Genomic DNA, 21,693 nt, shown 5'->3' with positions numbered 1-21,693 from the left:
GAGTAAAGTTTTGACTAACACTGGCATGTCAGTTCATGTTTGTTTTCCCAACATTTGCTGAGGAGGACTTGCCTTGGCAGCAGTGTATGGAGTAGCCCAATATGCCATGAGAACACTGTGATGATGTTCTTATTTTAATATCTTTAAGAGTTTGCAGTGCTCTCTCACCTTCACCACCTGACTGTGGATAGCGAGGACATGTAGTAGTATGAGTGAAACCATAATCATCGTCAAACTATTGAAACTCACTAGGCATAAACTATGTATCATTGTCTGTAATTAGTTCAACAGGAAAACCATACCTTGAGAATATAGTCTTGAATATGATTACGATTTATTAGCTATTCACAGTTGATACACTAATTATTTGTATACATAAGTGTAATAACAATACAAAGGTATTTTTGTCTTCAGCAAGTCAACAGCTGTCTTTTGCCAAGAACCTTGAAGTATTGGCATGCCACTTCATTCCTGGACAAAGGCAAAAATGATGGAGCTATAAACATCTAAAATCAGGGACAGTCTTGAATTATTACTCTAATTTACTTAAAAATTTAGAAGAACAAAAGGTTTTACATCATCATGTATTATCTGAACAAAGAAGTATAAAACTCTAATATCTGTTATTACTGACTAATTGTAATCCTCAGTGATTTACCAGAAAATCAAACATTTTACAAGGGACAGGACAAAAATATGAAGCAAAATCAGGAACATACTGCAAAATTCAAGACAATTGAGAGGTACAGGTTATCAGGTTGATATAAGTATTTCATATTTTTGTGGTGGTTTATGCACTAGGTAGTAGTAGGTAGTAGATTGACAATGTTTTAGTTGATGTTTAGTCACCACACTGACCTTCTGGCTCTTTCTCAACATTTGCTGAGACCTTAACCTCTGTATATTTAAAACCAAATAAATAACGGTGTTGGTTATAGAATGGCTTCTTTATTTACTGTTAAGCACTTTTCATTTGTCTCAAATAGCAAACTTCATCAGACAATAAACAACTAAAACCTTCCTTATTATATACTTAAAATGGTGTCATTTCCTTTTCAAACCGGAAGTGACATATTCAGTGCTTTTTTAAAAAACATATAACTCATATAAAAACATGTTGCTAAAATACTGATACAGTATCTAATCATCTAAGCCAACATGCTCCATGAAAAATTCTATTTCAGACAATAAACCATTTATATATATATATATATATATATATATATATATATATATATATATATATATATATATATATATATATATATATATATATATACACACACACACAAATATTCATAGATTAAATGAAAAACGTGCTACATCCATCACACTAGCAATGCATTTTCTGTGAGGTCCAATAATTAATAAAGTAGTTTTTGCTATATACTCTTAAAAAGACACAATATAAATATAAACATGCTAACCAATGCCTAAACTGAAAATATTATGAATATTCTATTTTTTATTTATTATTACTAATTCCTTACTTATTAACTTTCTTACTTTTTTTGCTTATTTTACTTTTTTTACTTTTTTACTTACTACCTAGCCAATGCCTTTAACTTAAGTATACTATTAATAGTGCAGTAATTATTTAACCCTGGCCATACACATGAATGCAGTTGCAGTTGCCAAATCAATTCAGCCTTTTCCAGCTGAATAGTCCAAGGTCCGCCCCTATCCTGTTCTTTAACCTGCTGTATTACACAAAACATAAACAGATGATCTTTAAATTCATAGCGTTTATATCACGTTATCGAAAGATGAAAATAACGAACGCTATTTAATCGGCCCCAAAACATTTAAACATGAAAATATCGAACATTCAGAACAGCAAATTTTTTCCCATGGAAAAAATTTGCTGCTCTGAAACACATACATACAACACAAGCACATCAAGCAAACAGCAACCACACAAATACACTTAAATTCCTACATCTAATGCTACACCCAACTAAACATACACTACTATCTACCCACTTACCTTAACCCAAACCCTAACCCTAAGGTCCGTCACTATCGCACACTCACCTAACCCACGCCCTAACCCTAACTCACTTAAACCGCCCCTAACCCTAAAGTCTGTCACTATTGCACACACTCCTAACCCGAGCCCTAACCCTAACTCACTTAACCCGCCCCTAACCCTAACGTACAAACAATCACACACTTACCTGAACCCAACCCATAACTTTCCACCACAGTGCTAAGAATAGCGAAGCCACAGAAATGGCCAACCAAATTCTTTCCTGAGGAAAGAATTCGCTGTTCTGCATTTTTACTATTCTTAGCATTCACTGAATGGTGTTCGATATCAGAACATTCAAAGTTTTAATACTTTGATGTTCTGATACAGACCCAATTCATATATATGCTTTGCTAATACATTTGTTAAAATGCCTTTTCTTATTGCATAAATATGCTCATATATTCTCTCTTTCAAACTTCTAGTTGTTTTTCCTATATAATATGCTGAACATAATTCGCTTATGGCAACATAAACTACCATTTTTGTATTGCAATAAAATTTTCCAGTAATTCTGTATTTTTTATTTTTGATCTCAACACATTGACCATGAGATACAAAACTGCAGTAGTTACACATTCCACAGCTACTCATACCCGTGTGCAAGGTATTAGTAGGCTTTTTGCAATGCTCTATTAAGTTCTTAAGGTTTTTGCCTCTTCTTGCTACCATTTTTAATCATCCTTCCCCTACCTTTTCTCTGATTTTTACATCATCATTAATGACTGCCCAATTCTTTATCATGATAGCTTTTACTTCATAAAAATGCATACTAAATATTGTTATAAATGGAGCTGAGCAGTCATATTGTACTTGTTTAGTCCTTATCTGATGGTTCTCTCCATGGTAACTAAGAATGGGGTTAAAATGTCCATTCTCCCTTTTTGTTCGCACTTCATTATGTATGTCTTCCAACATACTTGTTGGATACCATCTCTCGATGAACATCTTTTTAAGCAACCCACATTCCTTACTAAAATCAACATCAAGAGTTACCATTCCTGTGGCCCAGACAAATTGTCCTTTTACCACTGCCTTTTTATTTCCTATAGAATGTGAACTAGTAAAATGCAAAAAAGAACTAGAATAAGTCAATTTTCTATGAATTCTTGTTTTTAATGTGTTTCTCACCTTGACCTTACTTAAATTCACATCCAAAAAATGAATTTCTTGCTTACCAAGATCATGAGTAAATTTTAAATAATCAGTGGTATTATTAATATAGGACAAAAAAATTACCAAGCATGTCTTCTGTCCCTTTCCATAATATAAAAATATCATCTAGGCATCGCAAATATAGACTGACATGCTCACTATAGTTGCCATTAAGCACAAATCTTTTCTTCCATACTACCATTACTAAATTTACAACGATGGTACCACATGGGGAACCCATGGCAACCCCCACTTTTTGGAGGTAATATTCATCACCAAATTTTATACAATTATTTTTCAAAACAATGTCAAATAAATCAATATAGAGATTAACTTCATTATGTGGCACACCTTGTTCCTAAAGGTACTCTTCTATAGCCTGAATACCCTCCTGATGGGGGATGACAGAAAAAAGGTCTTTTATGTCCACAGTTAAAAACAATCTCTCATCTGAATATATACAGTATTATTTATTAACTCCAAAAAATGCCATGAGTGCTTACAAATTTGTGCTTGTTTTTCCTAAAAAAATCATTAGTTTATAATCCAAGAATTTGGTGCAAGCATGAGTGACTGAGTTACGTCCATCAACAATAGGACGAAGGGGAGGATTATAAATGTTCTTATGTATTTTCAGTGCTCCAAAATAGTAGGAATGATGGGGGGATCATATTCAAATAGTTGAATATGTCAATGTCCATCCTACCTTCCAAAAACATATCATTGAGTACAACATTGATTCTTCTATATGCTATATTTAGCTCATTTTTACTTACTTTTACATAAGTATCAGAATTAAGTATGGCATTGATTCTTGTATTATAACCAAATACATCCATCACTACTAAACCCCCTCCCTTATCCGGTTTCCTTATTCAAATATTCTGTTGTTTTAGGAATGACAGTATGTGCTCTTCTTCTTTAGTTAAATTATTTTTTGTTTTCATACTGTCTATTCCTTTTAGTCAATACATTCCTAATGCCCAGTTCACATATTTTTTTTCATATAACGCCAAAACCAGATGGGGGGGGTTGAATGTGCTACTAATCCTTAGCACATCTTGCTGGAAGTTATTACCATTATTACCAAACAATATTCTAAAATTAAATTTTCCTAAAAACATTTTTAAATCAATTAAGACATCAGCCATCTTTGATTTTTGTGTTGGACCAAAGTTTAAGCCTTTGGTCAACAGAATAATCATGGTCTCATCAATACTAGTATCAGAAAAATTATACACCTTGAAGTCTTGGGCCATATTAAATACTATATTAGGCTTCTCATTAAAACAATTTTTACCTTGTACCTGTGCATTTAATCCATCATTATTACAGTAAATAGTGTATATGCCATCATCTGCTTTGTCAGTGACTGAAAATTCATCATTATTGCTAATAATATTATGAAAAACATCAGTCATATAATGATTCTCCAAAAAAATCATCCACCATGGTGACATTACTTTCATTATGTTCAATATTCATGGTTACCGATTGTAACCTCTGAACCTGGCTCGCCCCAGGTAACCACCCCTGCCTCTTTGATTCCTTCTGGACGGAGTGTAAGAATTTTGGTTGTTAGACCAATTAGAGTTGTTATTATTGTTTCTGTTATGAATCCTTTCTGATCTTATTAAAGAAGGATAATTTTGGTCATTAACAGTCAAATTCTCCTCTTGCAAATCAAGTTGTGATTGAGTATTACTTTGCACTGATTGTCCTGCTTGCTGTTCCTCATAATTAATGTCTGTGCCACTTTCTGTAGCATACCCAACCCTTGGTGGTTTGGGATAAGCTTGACTACTATTATATTGCTTTTTATCATGATCTAACTTCTTCAATTTCCTTTGCTTTAATTCAATTGACATTTGTTCTATACTTGTATATATACACTGATGTTCATATTTATATCTCTCATACTCATTATTTGCTTGCAATTCCACTTCAGACTTGTTGCATTCATCAAGCAGTGCATCAATTTCCCTCTGATTATATTTTATGAGCAGTTCTAGAAATTCAAACCCATGTCGGTCAAATGTTATTATCAGTTCATTATGTAAGGCAGAATTGTTTATCACTCCAGCAGGATAGCGCCATACCAGTAAGCCTTTTGGCACAACCTTAGTTCTTATACAGTCCATAAGATAAACATTCTCCAATTTGTAGTTTCTTAAATTTAGAAAGCTTGTTGTCAGACTGATTAAGTAATGTTCTAATAACATCTCCACCTTGTACTATATTATGCACATTATGCGCTGCTTGTTCTTCATTAATCAACCATTCATTTAATGGTGGTGGTTTCCAAACATTAATAGTAAGGCGATTGTGTATAAAGCTATGCCTTACATCAGTCACATTTTCATTTTGTGTACTAAGAATATTATGCATTTGCCCATCATTGTAAGGGATATTTGAAGCCATACCTGCTACATTGGTGGAATTGAAGGGAGGGACATTAATTTCTTGTTGTCTCATTTCACCAGTTACTGTATTTGAAGAGGGTGCAGTTCGCTGCCCAGGCGGAATAATCTGTGAGGCTGGTGAGCCCAGTATTCCCTGCTAGCTCCTATCATGTCCCATAGTTTCACATGCCAAATTATCCACTTATTGCTGTCCTTGCAACAAGGTAACTACCACCTTTTGTTGCTATAATTGTCCATCCTGACCTTCCGAAACATGTGGCTGTTGACACCCCTGATAAGCTGCAGTGTTTCATTCATTCAACGCTGAACTCTACCCACTTCTTGAATCATCCACAGTAGAAGTGAGACCTTCAACTCTTTGTGTAAGCCCTTGAATTAAGGCTATAAGGTCTCAGACTGAATGTCCTTGCTCTTCTTGGGTAAATAAACCTTGAGAACAGCCGTCTAGCTCCATAAATGCCACTATATAACAAAAACTATGTAAACAAACCAAAAAAGTACACAAACTATGTAACTAAAACCAAATAAATAACAGTGAAGGTTATAGAACGGCTTCTTTATTTACTGTTAAGCACTTTTCATTTGTCTCAAATAGCAAATTATCCTCCTTTAAGAAGATCAGAAAGGATTCATAACAGGAACAATAATAACAACTCTAATTGGTCTAACAACCAAAATTTTTACACTCCATCCAGAATGAATCAAAGAGGCAGGGGTGGTTACCTGGGGCAAGCCAGGTTCAGAGATTACAATCGGTAACCATGAATATTGAACATAATGAAAGTAATGTCACCACGTTGGACGATTTTTTGGAGAATAATTATATGACTGATGTTTTTCATAATATTATTAGCAATAATGAATTTTCAGTCATTGACAAAGCAGATGATGGTATATACACTATTTGTAGCAAGTTTTTCATTTAATCTATGAATATTAATGTATGTATGTATGTGTGTGTGTGTGTGTATATATATACATATATATATATATATATATATATATATATATATATATATATATATATATATATATATATATATATATATATTTTACATTTGTTAACCGGGAAAATCCAGCTGGACCAGGTCCATTTTCAGTGGATGCCCGGGGAGAAAAGCTTCACAATTAAGATATAGTAAGAAGTTAATACAATGAGAAATATACAAAATGGGAAGACAGTAGATTACTTACACAAAAGTTAACAGGCAATGCAGGAATGAAAAACAGTTAGAATAATATTTGCAAAGGTAATATAAACAGTTTACATTTCTAGTAAGTATACACTGAAAGAAGTACAAAGACCAATGCGACATATTCTAAGAGTATGTATTTCTATGTGAGTAGAATAGTGTGAATTCTAGACTGAAGTTGTTTGAAGGAGGAGAAGAGAAGGTATAGAGATTCTCAAGTGATCCATGGGCAGATCCAAGTTGTCCTAAGATGAGATTTGAGTAATTTTTTTTAAGTTTGTGTTTGTTGTACTGGAGGTTATATTACTGGGGAGATTGTTCCATTTTTTGGCTATAATGTGGGAATATATGGATTTACCATTTATAAGTATACTTTAAGTATATAAATATACTTATTTATATATAAAAAATGGTTTATTGTCTGCAATATAATTACTCATGGAGCATGTTCGCTTAGATGATTAGATATTGTATCAGTATTTTAGCTACAAGTTTTTATATGAGTTATAAGTTTTTTAAAAAAAGCACTGAATATGTCACTTCCTTTTAGAAAAGGAAATTATGCCATTTTAAGTATATAAAAAGGAAGGTTTTAGTTGTTGATTGTTGTCTGATGAAGTTTGCTATTTGAGACAAATGAAAAGTGCTTTTAACAGTAAATAAAGAAGCCGTTCTATAACCATCACCGTTATTTATTTGGTTTTGGTTATATAGTTTGTATACTTTTTTGGTTTGTTTACATAACCTTTGTATATTTGGCATAGTACTTCTGCTCACTGAGTCAGAGGTATTTTGATTCAGTCTTGATATAAAAGCTAGCCATTCTGCCCCATTAAGTGTGTAGCATTTGTACTTGAGCTGTTTAGTTTTGTGTCCATTGATTTGACTGTTCATTTCACACATGTTGGATAATAGCTTGTAACCCTACTTCTCAATCAATTAGAACAAGAATTCTGGACAAAGCCAAAAATAATTGGGATGGGGGGACAGATTTTAAATATTGGTCTTATAAACTTTTAAAGTTATTATGGTTTTGCATTAATATGCATTTTCTGAAGCATATGAAACCTGAAACTCAAATCTCTGTTATTATTTAGTGAAATCATTCCTCAATGATTTGACAGAAGCGCAAATTTTATAAAGATCAGATCAAAAACAGGAGGCAAAAATCTGGACATTATTTGCAATTCGGAGTAGTTGAGACATATGCTTGTAACTGTTGATAGTTTTTGGCAGTGTGCTTCAGCTTTTCTATACTTTTAGTTCTTACAAGTCTAGTTGTCACTATGCTCTACATGCAGGCGGTGATGCCTTCTGAACAACTCATTTGCGACAATTATTTTTCAGGCTCATAGATCGATTTGACATTGAACCTTCTTAATCTCATTAGTAGTCTTTGGTAGCTTGGTGGGACTTGGTCTAAATTCTGTGAATCGATTAGTAGAACCAATGTGTTGTAGTTTGTCTGGCAATGGAAATGTTTGTGCCTAATAGGTATCTGTAGAATTTCTCCCATGCCAACACATTTACTCACTCTTTTTTGATCGGCAGATATTTCTTTTCAGTATCTGTCAGCATTCTGCAGCAACAGACAACCAGACATAACACTTGTTCATCTAGCTGGAGTAATGCTGTTCCAAGGTCATAGCTACTTGCATCAGCACTCACTATTGTCTGTTTAGTGACATCACAGTATGTCATCATACATTGTCATTATCAACATTTCTTTTCCTTTGTTATAGCTTTGACTTCAGCATACCTCTATGACCACAATGCAGATTTCTCATTAACAAGTCTGTGAAAGGATGAAGCATTGCCAAAAGGTCTAGTGCAAACTTGCCCAAATAGTTACACATAACTAGATCTTGTCTTAATTAAGTCACACAAGATGGAGTTTATGACTTGACTATTGCCAATATCTGGCTGAATTCCATGACAACTCATGTGGAGGTGTCCAACATACTGAAGCTGCGATTTACTGAAGCAGCACTTGCCTTGATTTAACTTTGAACCAGAATGTTTAGTTGTCTGGAGCACTGCCTCTAACCTCAAATCATACATTTCTTTGTCTTGACCAAAATCCAGGATATCACCCTTAACACCAACATTATTTAACTTGCTGAGTACATCAATCATTTTACACTGGAAGATTTCAAGTGATGAGTTATCCCAAATGGCACCATTTTAAAATAGGACCTTCCTGTATGGGAAGTGAAGGTTGTCAGCATTTGACTTACTTTATTTAAAGCTATTTACTGGAATCCACTGGAAGCATCAAGTGTGAAAAACACTTTATCACTAATGAGCTTTAGTGCTACGTCTTCTAGTGTCATTTGAATAAACCTTTCACACACAACTGCATCTTTGTGCTTTTTTAAATCAACAGATACTCATGCACACCCATTCTTTTTAATTACTGGGACCATGAGAGCACACCTGTCAGCCATTTCAGTTACATTTTCAATTATGCCAATGTATTGCATTAATTTAAGTTCCATCTCTGCTTTGGACACTGCAAGAAATGGCATTCTCCTGGATGTGGCATATGCAACTCCATATAGTTTTAATTTAGTTGTTACTGACTCAAGCTGGCCAACTTCACCAAACATGTCTATACTGATTTCATTTATTCTGGCAATTAAACTCTTCATGCCCCGGTTTTGCTGAGATAGTTATTTATGTATAGACTAGCCAGCATACAAACCCAAAACTCAAACTCATGCCATTCATTATTATTCATTCTGAATTTCATTCAGAGGTGGTTAGAAATCAACCAATGCACATGCATTTGCCTAAAGAGCTACACACTTCAGTATCTACTTCATGTAATTCTGGACACTTCAAGAAATCTCTATATGTAGCAGGTGATATTGCAATAACATTAGCCCCTGTATCAATCTTGAAACTCACAGAACTTTCATGAATAAGAATTTTAACTTGACAGTCTTTTGCCTCTGACACGGTAGTAGCGGAACCCAAAAAGAACATTTTATTGCTCATGCTTTTTAGTTTCTTTCTCAGAAGCAGTCTCTTTAATCCGCTTTGTTTTACAAACAGCAACAAACTGTCCCAGCCTTTTTCATTTCTTACACCTTCTGCCACATGTAGTACACTGCCTCATTAGGCTAGTGGTCACACCTTGGGCATTTCCAGGGTTACTCTTTTTCTGCTTCTTAAACATCTGTTTAGTTTGACCAGTGTCATGCCTCTTATGAAACTTGTTACTAACTTTGTGCTTCATGTCACATATTATGCACCACGTTTAAATTAGCATTTTGCCTTTTAATTCTGTCTCTCTGGTGATTTGAATTGCCTTTTTCAAAAGTTAAATTAATTTCATCTTGTAACTTCTGGAATACTTCTACATTAGTCAACCCAATCACAATTTTGTCTGTTATCTATCTCTAGTACTATTAAACCTACAATTTTCAACAAGTTCATATAGTCACATTACAAGCACTTCAGTGCATTCACCATTCTCTTGCACATAACTGCAGAAGCACACACTTTCATACATTATATTTCTTTTTAGCAGAAAATGCTCATTGAATCTGCTAATCACTGACTCATATGTAACATTCTTGCCCATCTAAAACAATTTTAAAAACTTTATATGACTCTACTTTATGGCAAGTTACATAGAGACGTGTATTTTCTTGGAATCCCTCTGTTCTTTACCTGATTTGGTTGTAGCATGAAATTGTGAGAACTTCTATCTCCAGGTAGGCCAGCAAAAGGGTTTTGAGAAGTTAAATGGCCCAATGGTTTAACTTTCTCATTGTTGTAGAAATTCTTTTTTTCTGGGCTGAATGAAATAAATTTAGTAAAACAAGCACTTTGCAAGGTAAATAATATTTTATTGGTAAAAAATGACTTTTAGCCAATGGATTTGTTTAGGTGGTGTGGCATGGTTTCTTAAATGGTAAAGAATTTTTTTTCTTTTTTTGGTCAAGTGTATCCAAATTCTTTCACCATATCAGACATATTTATCAAAGTTTACTTTACTATCTTCAGAAATGTCAGGATATGCCATTTGTTTTGTCAGACAGTTAACTTTTATTCGTAACAACTCTCAACCAAGAATTGTCATCTCACACCTGAGTATAGCTTATAAAATTTAATGCATTATGGAGTATGTACATTCTTAAAAGTACAAAATCCATACAAAACTCTTAAAATGGCAATGGCTGTTTTACAAATACTGTCATGAACTTTAACATGATATAAACTTTTAAGTGTCTAAGTACAGTGTTCCAAAGAGAAGTAAAAGTACAAAAATATAAAAGGAAATACATTAGTGTAGAGCACATATCTTAAATTGTCATGTAACATACATTATATACTACCTTTTTGTTTTTAACAACTTTCATCTGTATAGTATTGCTATTCAGTCATGTTACCTTTGTAAACAGTACTTATGTCTTGACTGTATTTTAACTGTATTTGTGAACATTGCTTTTCACTTGTGCTTTTTGGATTTGGTCATGACCGAAAAGGGTCTGACAACCAGACCACTTAATTGGTTAACAGTATATATTTTTATATAAAGGGGAACATATTTCAGTATTTCACAGAAACAGTGTCAGATGAGTAGAATCACTTTCCTGAATAGGAAGAAGGATCAAAACCAGTGTTGGAGTTCAAGAATGTATGAAACAGGTATAGGGTAATCCTTGTAACGGTAGAGGAAATATATATGGATTGTTATGCAGAATCTGTACGTTATCCATTAGGTAGGGCTATGGACAGTCACTGCTGGCTAAGTGGTCCTTATCTGTTATTAATATATGTGAATCAATCTGTGTGCAAGGAATGCAATGTCATGTATGGAACACTAACCAAAATGTAGTCACTGCATAAAACAATGGATCCAAGGATAATATTCCACTGAAGTACGTAAAAAAACACACAACTTTAATTTCATAAACAGGGTTAAGCGCTTTCACCTACACACCGTAGGCTTCATCAGAACAGTGATACAATCAATCCTGAGCAGTTAAATACTAAAATTGGCGCCAAAAATTTAAATCACTGTTAAAGTATTCCAAACATACACTTTATATTCAACATCTAAATAAAATTCAATATACTTCTTTACTCATAATACATAAATCAATTCTTGCACATTAAATATAATATATATATATCATAAAAATTAATATTAAAATACATTAATATATATACAATAAATATATATCTAAACAATTTCATATATGTTATTATACATATTCTAAAATTGTTTTAGTGGATATAAAATCATTGAGACCCGGAGGGGTAGTGGCATCAGTGTATATCTGCCAGTATCCTTCCTTAAATGCCAATCTATTCTTCATATTGCCACCTCTGGGATTTTTCTTAATTACCTCTAGTATACCAAATTTAAACTGATGTTCACTACCTTTGTTTATGATGTGTCTTTATTAAAACATACATATGACAATGTTGATCATATGGTTAAAATTTCGTGGCAATTTTTACGGAATTACCCCATTCTTTTAACGGATCAAGAATTAACCTTTGCTTCTATTGATGTCATTGATCTATTCATGTGTATACCTAAGGAAGAAGGTTTAGAGGCCTTTTCAGAGAGTATTAGTACTTATAGTAAGTTATCTAGTGAAAGAATTCAGCTGGTTAATGATCTTATGTCCATAGTCTTGGAGAATAATTTTGTATACTATGAGGGAGAAATTTTCAGACACATCAAGGGTGTGGCTATGGGGGCCGCTTGTGCCCCCATATATGCTAACATTGTCATGTTGAACTGGGAAGAGAAGGTTATTTTCAAGAGTCAATTTGTTAGTAAGATCAAATACTACTCTCGCTTCCTTGATGACATATATATAATATGGGAAGGAAATCAGGACACTTTTAAAATGTTTCTTGAATATTTGAATGAGAGTAGTGATTACTTGAAATTTACATCACATAGTAGTAGTAAGGGAGTACCATATTTAGATACCCTAGTAGTGAGAACGGACATAGGGTTTCAGTCCAAAATACATCGTAAAGAAACATTCACTAATTCTTATGTAGATTATAATAGTTGCCATCCTAGAAAGACCAAAAGAAACATATTTAAAGGTCAATGCATTCGGGCTATGAGAATGACATCCATTATGGAAGAATCAAAACAGGAAATCGGTTTCATTACATCCATGTTTACAGAGAGAGGTTATGATATAGAAATGATGAATAAAATTAGTGCTGACCTTTTTAATAGATGGGGAAATGATATTGTTCCTCTGTTAGGCAGTAAATATAGAGAGATTTCAGAGACATCAGTAGCAGAGTTAAACAATGTAAGTATTAAGGTATATGATAAGGCTTATATAGTAGAGTATGGCCCATATAGTAAGAAAATTAAATATGTATTAAACAAATATTGGTACACTTTAGTGTCTAAGGAGGAGTTGACTGAAATTTTAGGACCCAAACCCATATTTGTATAGAAAATGGGACAAAATATAAAAAGTTTATTAGAAAGGGGTAGCAAACGAGCAGGCAAGGAATTAAAGTCACATACCAGTAGATGTGGGCATTGTAATCAGTGTAGTCTTATTATAGAAGACAATAAACTAAGATTGGATAATTATAATAAAACCACCATATTTTTTAAAAAGGGAAACTGCAATACAAAATTTTTAGTATACATTGCCAAATGCACTAAATGTCCGTCATACTATATAGGTAAGACGGAACAAAATTTTAAGAAGAGAATATATATATATATAGATTTTATATCCACTAAAACTATTTTAGAATATGTATAATAACATATATGAAATTGTTTAGATATATATTTATTGTATATATATTAATGAATTTTAATATTAATTTTTATGATATATATATTTTATATTTAATGTGCAAGAATTGATTTATGTATTATGAGTAAAGAAGTATATTGAATTTTATTTAGATGTTGAATATAAAGTGTATGATAGGAATATCTCTTTAAAACTGATTTAAATTTTTGGCGCCAATTTTAAGTATTTAACTGCTCAGGATTGATTGTATTACTGTTCTGATGAAGCCTACGGTGTGTAGGTGAAAGCACTTAACCTTGTTTGTGAAATTAAAGTTGTGTTTTTTATACGTACTTCAGTGGAATATTATCCTTGGATCCATTGTTTTATGCAGTGACTATATTTTGGTTGTTGTACCAGAGATTCCGGAGCAGAGGTGTTTCAGCGTATTCACTCAACGCCACAGATTTGTGTATCCTGTATTGACGCTAGTTCTGTTTCATGTATGGAACACTGACAGTAAAGATGAGTTAGGAATAATGTAATGATACATTCTTGTACACAGAGAGTGGTGGCAGGCATTATATAAATATGACAAGTCTTATGGGATGTAGGCTAAAACAGTTTGATCGACAACTAGTATACAGAAGGTATTTTTTAAGTATGGAATGTGCAGCTTAAGTAACTTAGGGACAGACAGATCTTGTAAGCTGTCATTATCAGTGTTCTTTGTTCTAATATACGGAATGATTGACAGTATTATTGATGACAATTTAACTGTTACATTATGTATGATAATAATAAGGAAGAAGTGAAGTGAATGATGAATGATAACCCTTTGTATCTTTATTCTTTACAGTTTGCAGCGATGGATTTGTGACCTCTGATACCTCTGACTGCTATCTCAGTTTTCATAAGCTGGTCTTACATCTCCAAGGAGATAGGGAGTAAGTTCCATTCCAACATGTTATACATGGTGAATATAAGCTTTGTAAGTGAGATTTTCATAATATTTTAATGCAAGCTTAACAGATTAGGCCCTCACGATGAACATATGAATCTGGGCATCACTCAACTCTTAGTTGTCTGTTTACTATTCTTTTTTTTTTAAACACCTTTATTGAATCATCACTTGTGATATAGGCAAACATATTTATATAAAAGTAAACAAACCAAATTAACAAGTTGACATTTACAACCATTATACATTGCATATATTCCTCCATACTATATAATATATCTAACATTACATAAATTGTTCAAGTGATGCCTTTTCTTAAACTTTACCCCTCCTCTAAAGCATTTTTTGCATGTATTGCTCCCACAATTTTGATTTTTCTATGTAATTTATTTTCTTTGTCAATTGTTCTAACTATAACACAAATAACAAAAATAAGACACCCCTGTCGGTTTCCTCTCCTCAGGCACAACTTATCAGAGAGGAGCTGTCCCACTTTTATTTTTGCCTCTTTTCCCTTATATATCCTGCTATCTGCAGTGGTGCAGTGATAGCATTGTTGCCTCATAGCAAGAGGTTTTCCCATTCAATTCTCAGCTGTGTGTGGGGAGTGCCTTCTGTGTGGAGTCTGCATGTCCTCCCCGCGGGTCGAGTGGCATTCTGAAAGACATGCATGAATGGGCATGCCTTCGTTGAAGGTTGGGCATCGAGCTGGCAACTCGGCACTGTGAAAATCTACTGCCAATCATTAGCGGACCGGAGTTCCGCTGTGGCGACCCCTAACCGGGAAATGCCGAAAGACAACAACAACATCCCTTATATATCCTGCTAATTAACCATATTATTGTAACAGGGAATGCAAATGCTTCTATTGCCCTACTCATATAATCCCAGCTTACTCTATTAAATGCTTTCTTTGCATCAAGACCCACCAACAACAGTGGCATTTTCTTTCATTTTGTTTCTCTAGATCATCATTGTTCTATTAATAATGTCAAATGTTTGTCTCCCCTCCACAAAACCACATTGATCCATATCTATCATTGTTGGCAACATATTTGCCAGTCCTTTAGCCATTACAGACATAAATACTTTATAATTATGGTTTAAAATTGAAATGGGCATATATGAAGCTGGATCTGATGGGCCTTCACCATCTTTAGGTATTACCAACACCACAACTTTTTTCCAGAATGTTGGTGCTTCCCCTCCTTTTAAAATACTGTTAAAACCCTCCAGATCTTTTATCACTTTCTTCCCTCCTAGCTTCTAAACTTCCACAGGAATACCATCTATTCCTGGAGACTTTCATGCAAATTGTTTATACATCATCATCTGTATCTCATCTCCTCCTATCTTCACTGGTAATTGTTGAGCCTCATCTACCTCTAATATTGGCATATTTAAGTTATCCATAAATATTTCCATTTTTTTTTCTTGATTTTCCATTTCTTTGCTTTATACAAATTTCCATAAAATTTCCAAAATATCTCTAATACCTCTACAGGATCTCTGGTTATTTTTCTTGCTATAGACTGCCTAAGTTTGGCAACAACATTTCTACTTTATGTTGCCTAAGTTGTTGTGTTAAAAGTTTTTTGTGCTCTGAAGTTTCTAAACTCATGCAATTTTTGAAGTAGTCCCTTACCTTCTTTTTAGCACTCTGCAATTGTGCTTCTTCTTGTTCTGTGAGATGCTGTCAGCCATTTCTTCATTTCAACCTCTGAGTTTTGCAGTTCTATCAGCTCATCTGAGTATCTGTTTAAAGCTTCTTCCATTTTTGTTCCAGACTTCTTATTTGAATTGATGTACTCCTTCAAAGTATTGTTTATTTTAATCATCTCTGAACACATTTGATTTATTTTTCCTCTAGATTACTGGAAGCCATGTCTTGCACTAAGACTGGAGCTTGAACTGCTATTTGCTGAACGGCTGCAGGATTCTTCCCAGTCAATATTTTCTCTTCACCTTTTCTATATGATTTTCCTTTAGGCTCCCTATGTTTCTTCTTTTCCAGCATCCCGGCAATGTACTTACTAGCCAGTAATTGAATTAACTAAAAGTGATAGAGTTCCTGGTCCTTGTCTTCCTATAGTCAAGTGTTTGATTCCCTCAGCCTTCTGTGTGACTCTAAGTTACTTAACCCGACAGCTGTGAGGTAACTGACTAGTTGTCATGCATTTGTAATACTTGTTGCACATATTTAATATGGCAAAGACAGCTACTTATCACATTACAGTTAAGTTGATGTGCTAATGGATGTACATAGCCAGTGACAGTCTGTATCAATTGTATCGATTAGACACTAGCTACATAGGATGGGATACAGTACATAAGCTATAATCTATTAGCTACCAATAACAATAGCTATGGAGAGCAAGGATGAAAAATGAAACCTATCTTAATTTAGCTTGGTCAAACAACCTGCAGCAAACATTTATGATCCCAGCTTGAGTGAATTGACAATGATCTACATGTTAAAACATAGTGTGTGTGTGTGTGTGTGTGTGTGTGTGTGTGTGTGTGTGTGTGTGTGTGTGTGTGCGCGCGCACGCGCACACTGAAAGTTAACCAAGAGATTGTACATAAATTAGGTGAGGCCCCCCAATTTCTCTTCAAAACAGGAATGAATTTAAAGAAACTTTTTGAGGAAAAATAAACATAATATGGACAATCAGGGGGCTATAGGTACAAAAAGGAGTGGAAGATGTGGATATTGTAGGTACATTATAGACAAGGAACAAATAGTGTTGCACAATGGTTTAAACAGTGTTATTAAATTAAGGAAGGGAAACTGTATGACGAAAGTATAGTATACCTTACAGTATATAGAGATTGTCCTAGTTTCTATGTGGGGAAATCTGAGAGGACATTAAGTAAACGTATATACGAACATACATATTATATTAGGAAGAAGAATTCAAACAACGTATTATACAGACATCTTCATATAGAACTTGGTCAAAAAGGTTTATGTTTGGAATTTTAGAACATGTTTCAATGGACCTTAGGGGAGAAGACTGGGAAAACTGGTTGAGTTGCAGGGAGACATACTGGCAGTTTAAATTAAATGCAACTAACTCCCCAGGTCTTAATGACCATATATCCATTAAACCATATTTGGTTAAAAAAGCAAAGAAATTATAGTTTGGTTTCAGATTTTACATGCATTGTATAATAGGATATGTCTACAAACTACATGAAATGGACATTTGGAGAAGAAATGTATCTAATTACAATATGTATTGTTGTAATGAAAAGGGAGGGTATCCCCCAGATTTACCAAGTGTCCGTGCAGGACTAGTCTAGTCCTGAATGGAAGCGGCCGCTTAGGAGGAGGACGACAGCGCACAATGTATAGTAATGAAGGCGCTCTGCCCAAGCCCCCAGGCTTACACGGAGCATGTACAAGTGCAGGGGGTGTGTCTGAGAGCAGAGCCCAGAGAATAAACACGCCCCTGCAATGTTGAACAACAGAAAGTGGAAATAAATAAGCAATACCGCTCATAGGTGTCCACATATCCTCACCAGCAGTCCCCCATGTGTACAACAGCAACAGGACATACAAATCAAAAGAAGAAACCCCCGTATCTGTGTCTAAAGCACCAAGTACAGCTAACTGTAGGTGTGCAGGTGTGCCCATTGCTTATCCACAGTGAAAACAGCCTAAAAGGCTGAAGAGGATAACAAGGATGATATATGCAAATGAAGCATGTCAGCAATAGTGTAGTGGGCAGAGTATTCACCTAACGAGCAGGCATTCCCAGTTCGAGTCCCAGTGCAGCACGGTCTATTTTACATGGCAAAACATGATATAAGCAATATTTGTAATGCAAAACCCACTAAATAACATACATTTCTATGAACAGGAGTACTGCATGAAATGTACATGTGAAGAGTCAGCATCATAATGAATAAGGCAGCTGTAAGCAGATGTAAGCACAGATAAGCAGTAGTAAGCATATGTAAGCACAGGTAAGCGTGTACAAGTATGTTTGCATGGGGTTAAGCACTGCTGACACAGATTAAGCAAAGGAGAAGCAAACTGGGTGTAAGACAGTGTGACCGGAAGTTAGCAGTGCTTACCTCCGTGCAAACTCGCTTACAACCACTTTAAAGTGCTTTAAGCACACTATATCCAATGGCTGGTGTCCTGCCCAGCAAAAAAACAAACAGCTCCTGCAAGGCCAGAACCCAGGACCATGCACATCATACACAAAATGATTTACCACTAAGCCATGTCAGATATGCATAAATCGTATGTTGTCAGAAACATAACCTCAGCCCCGTCATGCAACAGTACAGAGAATGTATACCAACATCTAGATGTATGTGTGTGTAGATATATTAATATCTAAACAGATACAACATATCTATATATGTAGATATATCTATTATATCTATCTATCTATATATATATATATATATATATATATATATATATATATATATATATATATATATATTTATTTATATATATATATCTATATCTACAACTATAGGGAGGTCATAGTCTCCCTATACGCATCACTCATCAGACCAATGATTGAATACAATGCCCCATTCGGAATGTATCTGACCCGACACTTGCAGCAGCTTGAGAGGCCACAAAAGTTCCTCACCAAAAGGATAAAGGGTCTCAAACATCTGTCCTATGCTGCCCGACTGAAAGAACTCCAACTCTATTCAGTCGCTTACCGCCTGCTCAGAGGTGACCTTTGCCTTACATACAAGGCCATGTCAAACCCAGATTTGATGAATATGCTTCACCTCAAAAAATCTAGATCCGTCAGAGCCACAAGGGCGGGAGACTTAAACCTTGACACGGCTATTAATAGGACGTGCTGGAGGGATAGATTCATTACCCAAAGACTCCCTATGCTGTGGAACAAAATCCCGGTATATGTGAGGCAGAGCACCTTGCTGGCCTTGTTCAAGAGAAATCTTGACCAATGGATGGGAGATCGCAGATATACCGCAGGGATTACCTCAGTGTCACTGCTCGACAGAGGCACAGCAAAATAATGGGTATAGTTCCCCATACTAAAGGGGTGGCGTAAGCCACAAAACTATGGGCTAGGCTTGTAAATGCCCTCGGGCAGATAGCCTAGTATGAACCTATGAACCTATGAACCTATATATCAATATATATGCACATATATACATGCAAATGCCTACATCGACACATATATGTGTCTACACCTATATGTCTACATATACACAGCATGTTACATATATATTATATATATATGGACATATATATTATACTTATGTTAGCAGATATATATATATGTATATATATATATATATATATATATATATATATATATATATATATATTATATTATATATATAGCCATACATCTATGAGCAATGGCAGATTACACACAAACACATACTTCTTTGAATAATAGGCCCCCCCCACAGCCAAACACATCCGCCCTGCAGTACACTGCCAAGTGTTGCAGATCCCATAACCAGGACCTGACACGACATGGTCACAAGATGTTAACAGTAAGCCATCCCACCTGTATGATGTCAGGCTGATATTGTTAACATATCATGCAGTACAGTCTGCCTCCCATAGGAAATGTAATATGTGGAAGCCATCAACATCCCCAGGATACAGATACAGATAGACACAGATATGCAGATACAGATATACATACATATATATATATACATATATATATATATATATATATATATATATATATATATATATATATATATATATATATATATATATATATATATATATATATATATATAGATCGATAGATATACATGTGACTACACATGCACACGCAGATATATGTACAGTAAGATAGATATGTAGAAGGTGCACACAATATGGAACAGCCACTATGCCTACAGTTAACACCTAAACAATTGGACACTGTATGGGCCACCCATACATATGTCAGTCATTGCCTGTAACATATACCCATAGAGAGGTCATAGGAAAGACACCACACACAGGTTTGCAGAAATGGAAAACCTTTAATTGTGTACTATTACAGTTCTATATGCCATGTCATTTAGCTGTTCAGACACTGACAACCATATAAACAGAGTACTGCAACCGTGAAACAGTTACACTAATACAGTAGTCTGTAATGGTTCACAACTGTTGCTGTCCGGGCCAAGCCCATCAAAATGTACAATAGTGAAGACAGACTGGGCCACAGGATACCAAACAATCAACAGTATGTAATGCAGTTGTATAGTTCAGCAACCTCTATCTATACTCAAACTCAGTAGGTGGTAAAGACGTTATGTGATCAAATGGGTTGTAACTGTTACATAACAAGGCATAACTGACACCATCATGAGCACACCGACAAACAGAACAGTCTGTATGGCAGGAGGCAGTAGGCTTGCATCACCCCAATTCATGTAATAATGTAAATATAGGTGAAGTGTATGGTACTGTACATCCAGATACCTTACGGCAGCTCACCCCTGATACCCCCACATTTTGTAACAGCCTAGGTCATTTATGGTGCTCCCCCCAGACTCAATAATACAGCTCCATATACCACTGTTACATACACTGGCCTCTGGAGTGCATAAGGGCACACATGTATTGTGTAGGTGATGCCCACACATATATGGCCCCAGCCCCACTATATGTGTGGTGGATACAACAGCAGTGGACTGATGGCAACAATGGCAGTGTGATATACTCACAGCCCAATTCAGAACAACCCCCAACAGCATGACATATGTGCAAAGTTTGGTATGTAGGTGGAGGACAGAGGCTGGAAAACAGGCACATATGTGTAAAACTGTTGCCATACACTAAGCAAGTTGCTGGTTTTAGAGGATAGTCTGCAACATACCCGTAGTCAGGGAATTGAGGTTAGAAACAGAAATGGATGTAGCCATGTACTGATAGCACTCAACACACACACTGCCAGTGTAATATCTGACACAAGACCTGTGTGGTGGACAGACAAAACATGATAGGCATACCTCTGTCCAACAAGAGGATAGGCCCACAGTTGTGAGCTATGCAGACAGACTGCATTCCAAGGTAAACTAGTATGTACACACACACACACACACACACACACACACACACACACACACACACACACACACACACACTGTAACACCAGTACTATACAAAGCATAACACAACTCTACTCACAGTCTGTCTGTTGTTCCTGATCCTCCTACA

The 21,693-nt window shown here is 35.0% G+C and overlaps 1 protein-coding gene across 1 annotated transcript in view; it reads left to right on the top strand.

The window, feature by feature from the left end:
• LOC122809713 (cholesteryl ester transfer protein) overlaps positions 1-21,693 on the top strand; it is an 840,169-nt gene that overhangs the window by 550,821 nt on the left and 267,655 nt on the right. The window contains exon 5 of the mRNA XM_044081408.1: positions 14,409-14,496. Coding sequence (XP_043937343.1) covers positions 14,409-14,496 — 88 coding nt within the window. The remainder of the gene's footprint in view (positions 1-14,408; positions 14,497-21,693) is intronic.

Source organism: Protopterus annectens, chromosome 8.part0 (assembly GCF_019279795.1).
Source record: "Protopterus annectens isolate FY-2018-M chromosome 8.part0, PAN1.0, whole genome shotgun sequence".
NCBI classification, from domain to species: domain Eukaryota; kingdom Metazoa; phylum Chordata; order Ceratodontiformes; family Protopteridae; genus Protopterus; species Protopterus annectens.
This window is presented reverse-complemented; position numbering and strand designations above follow the sequence as displayed.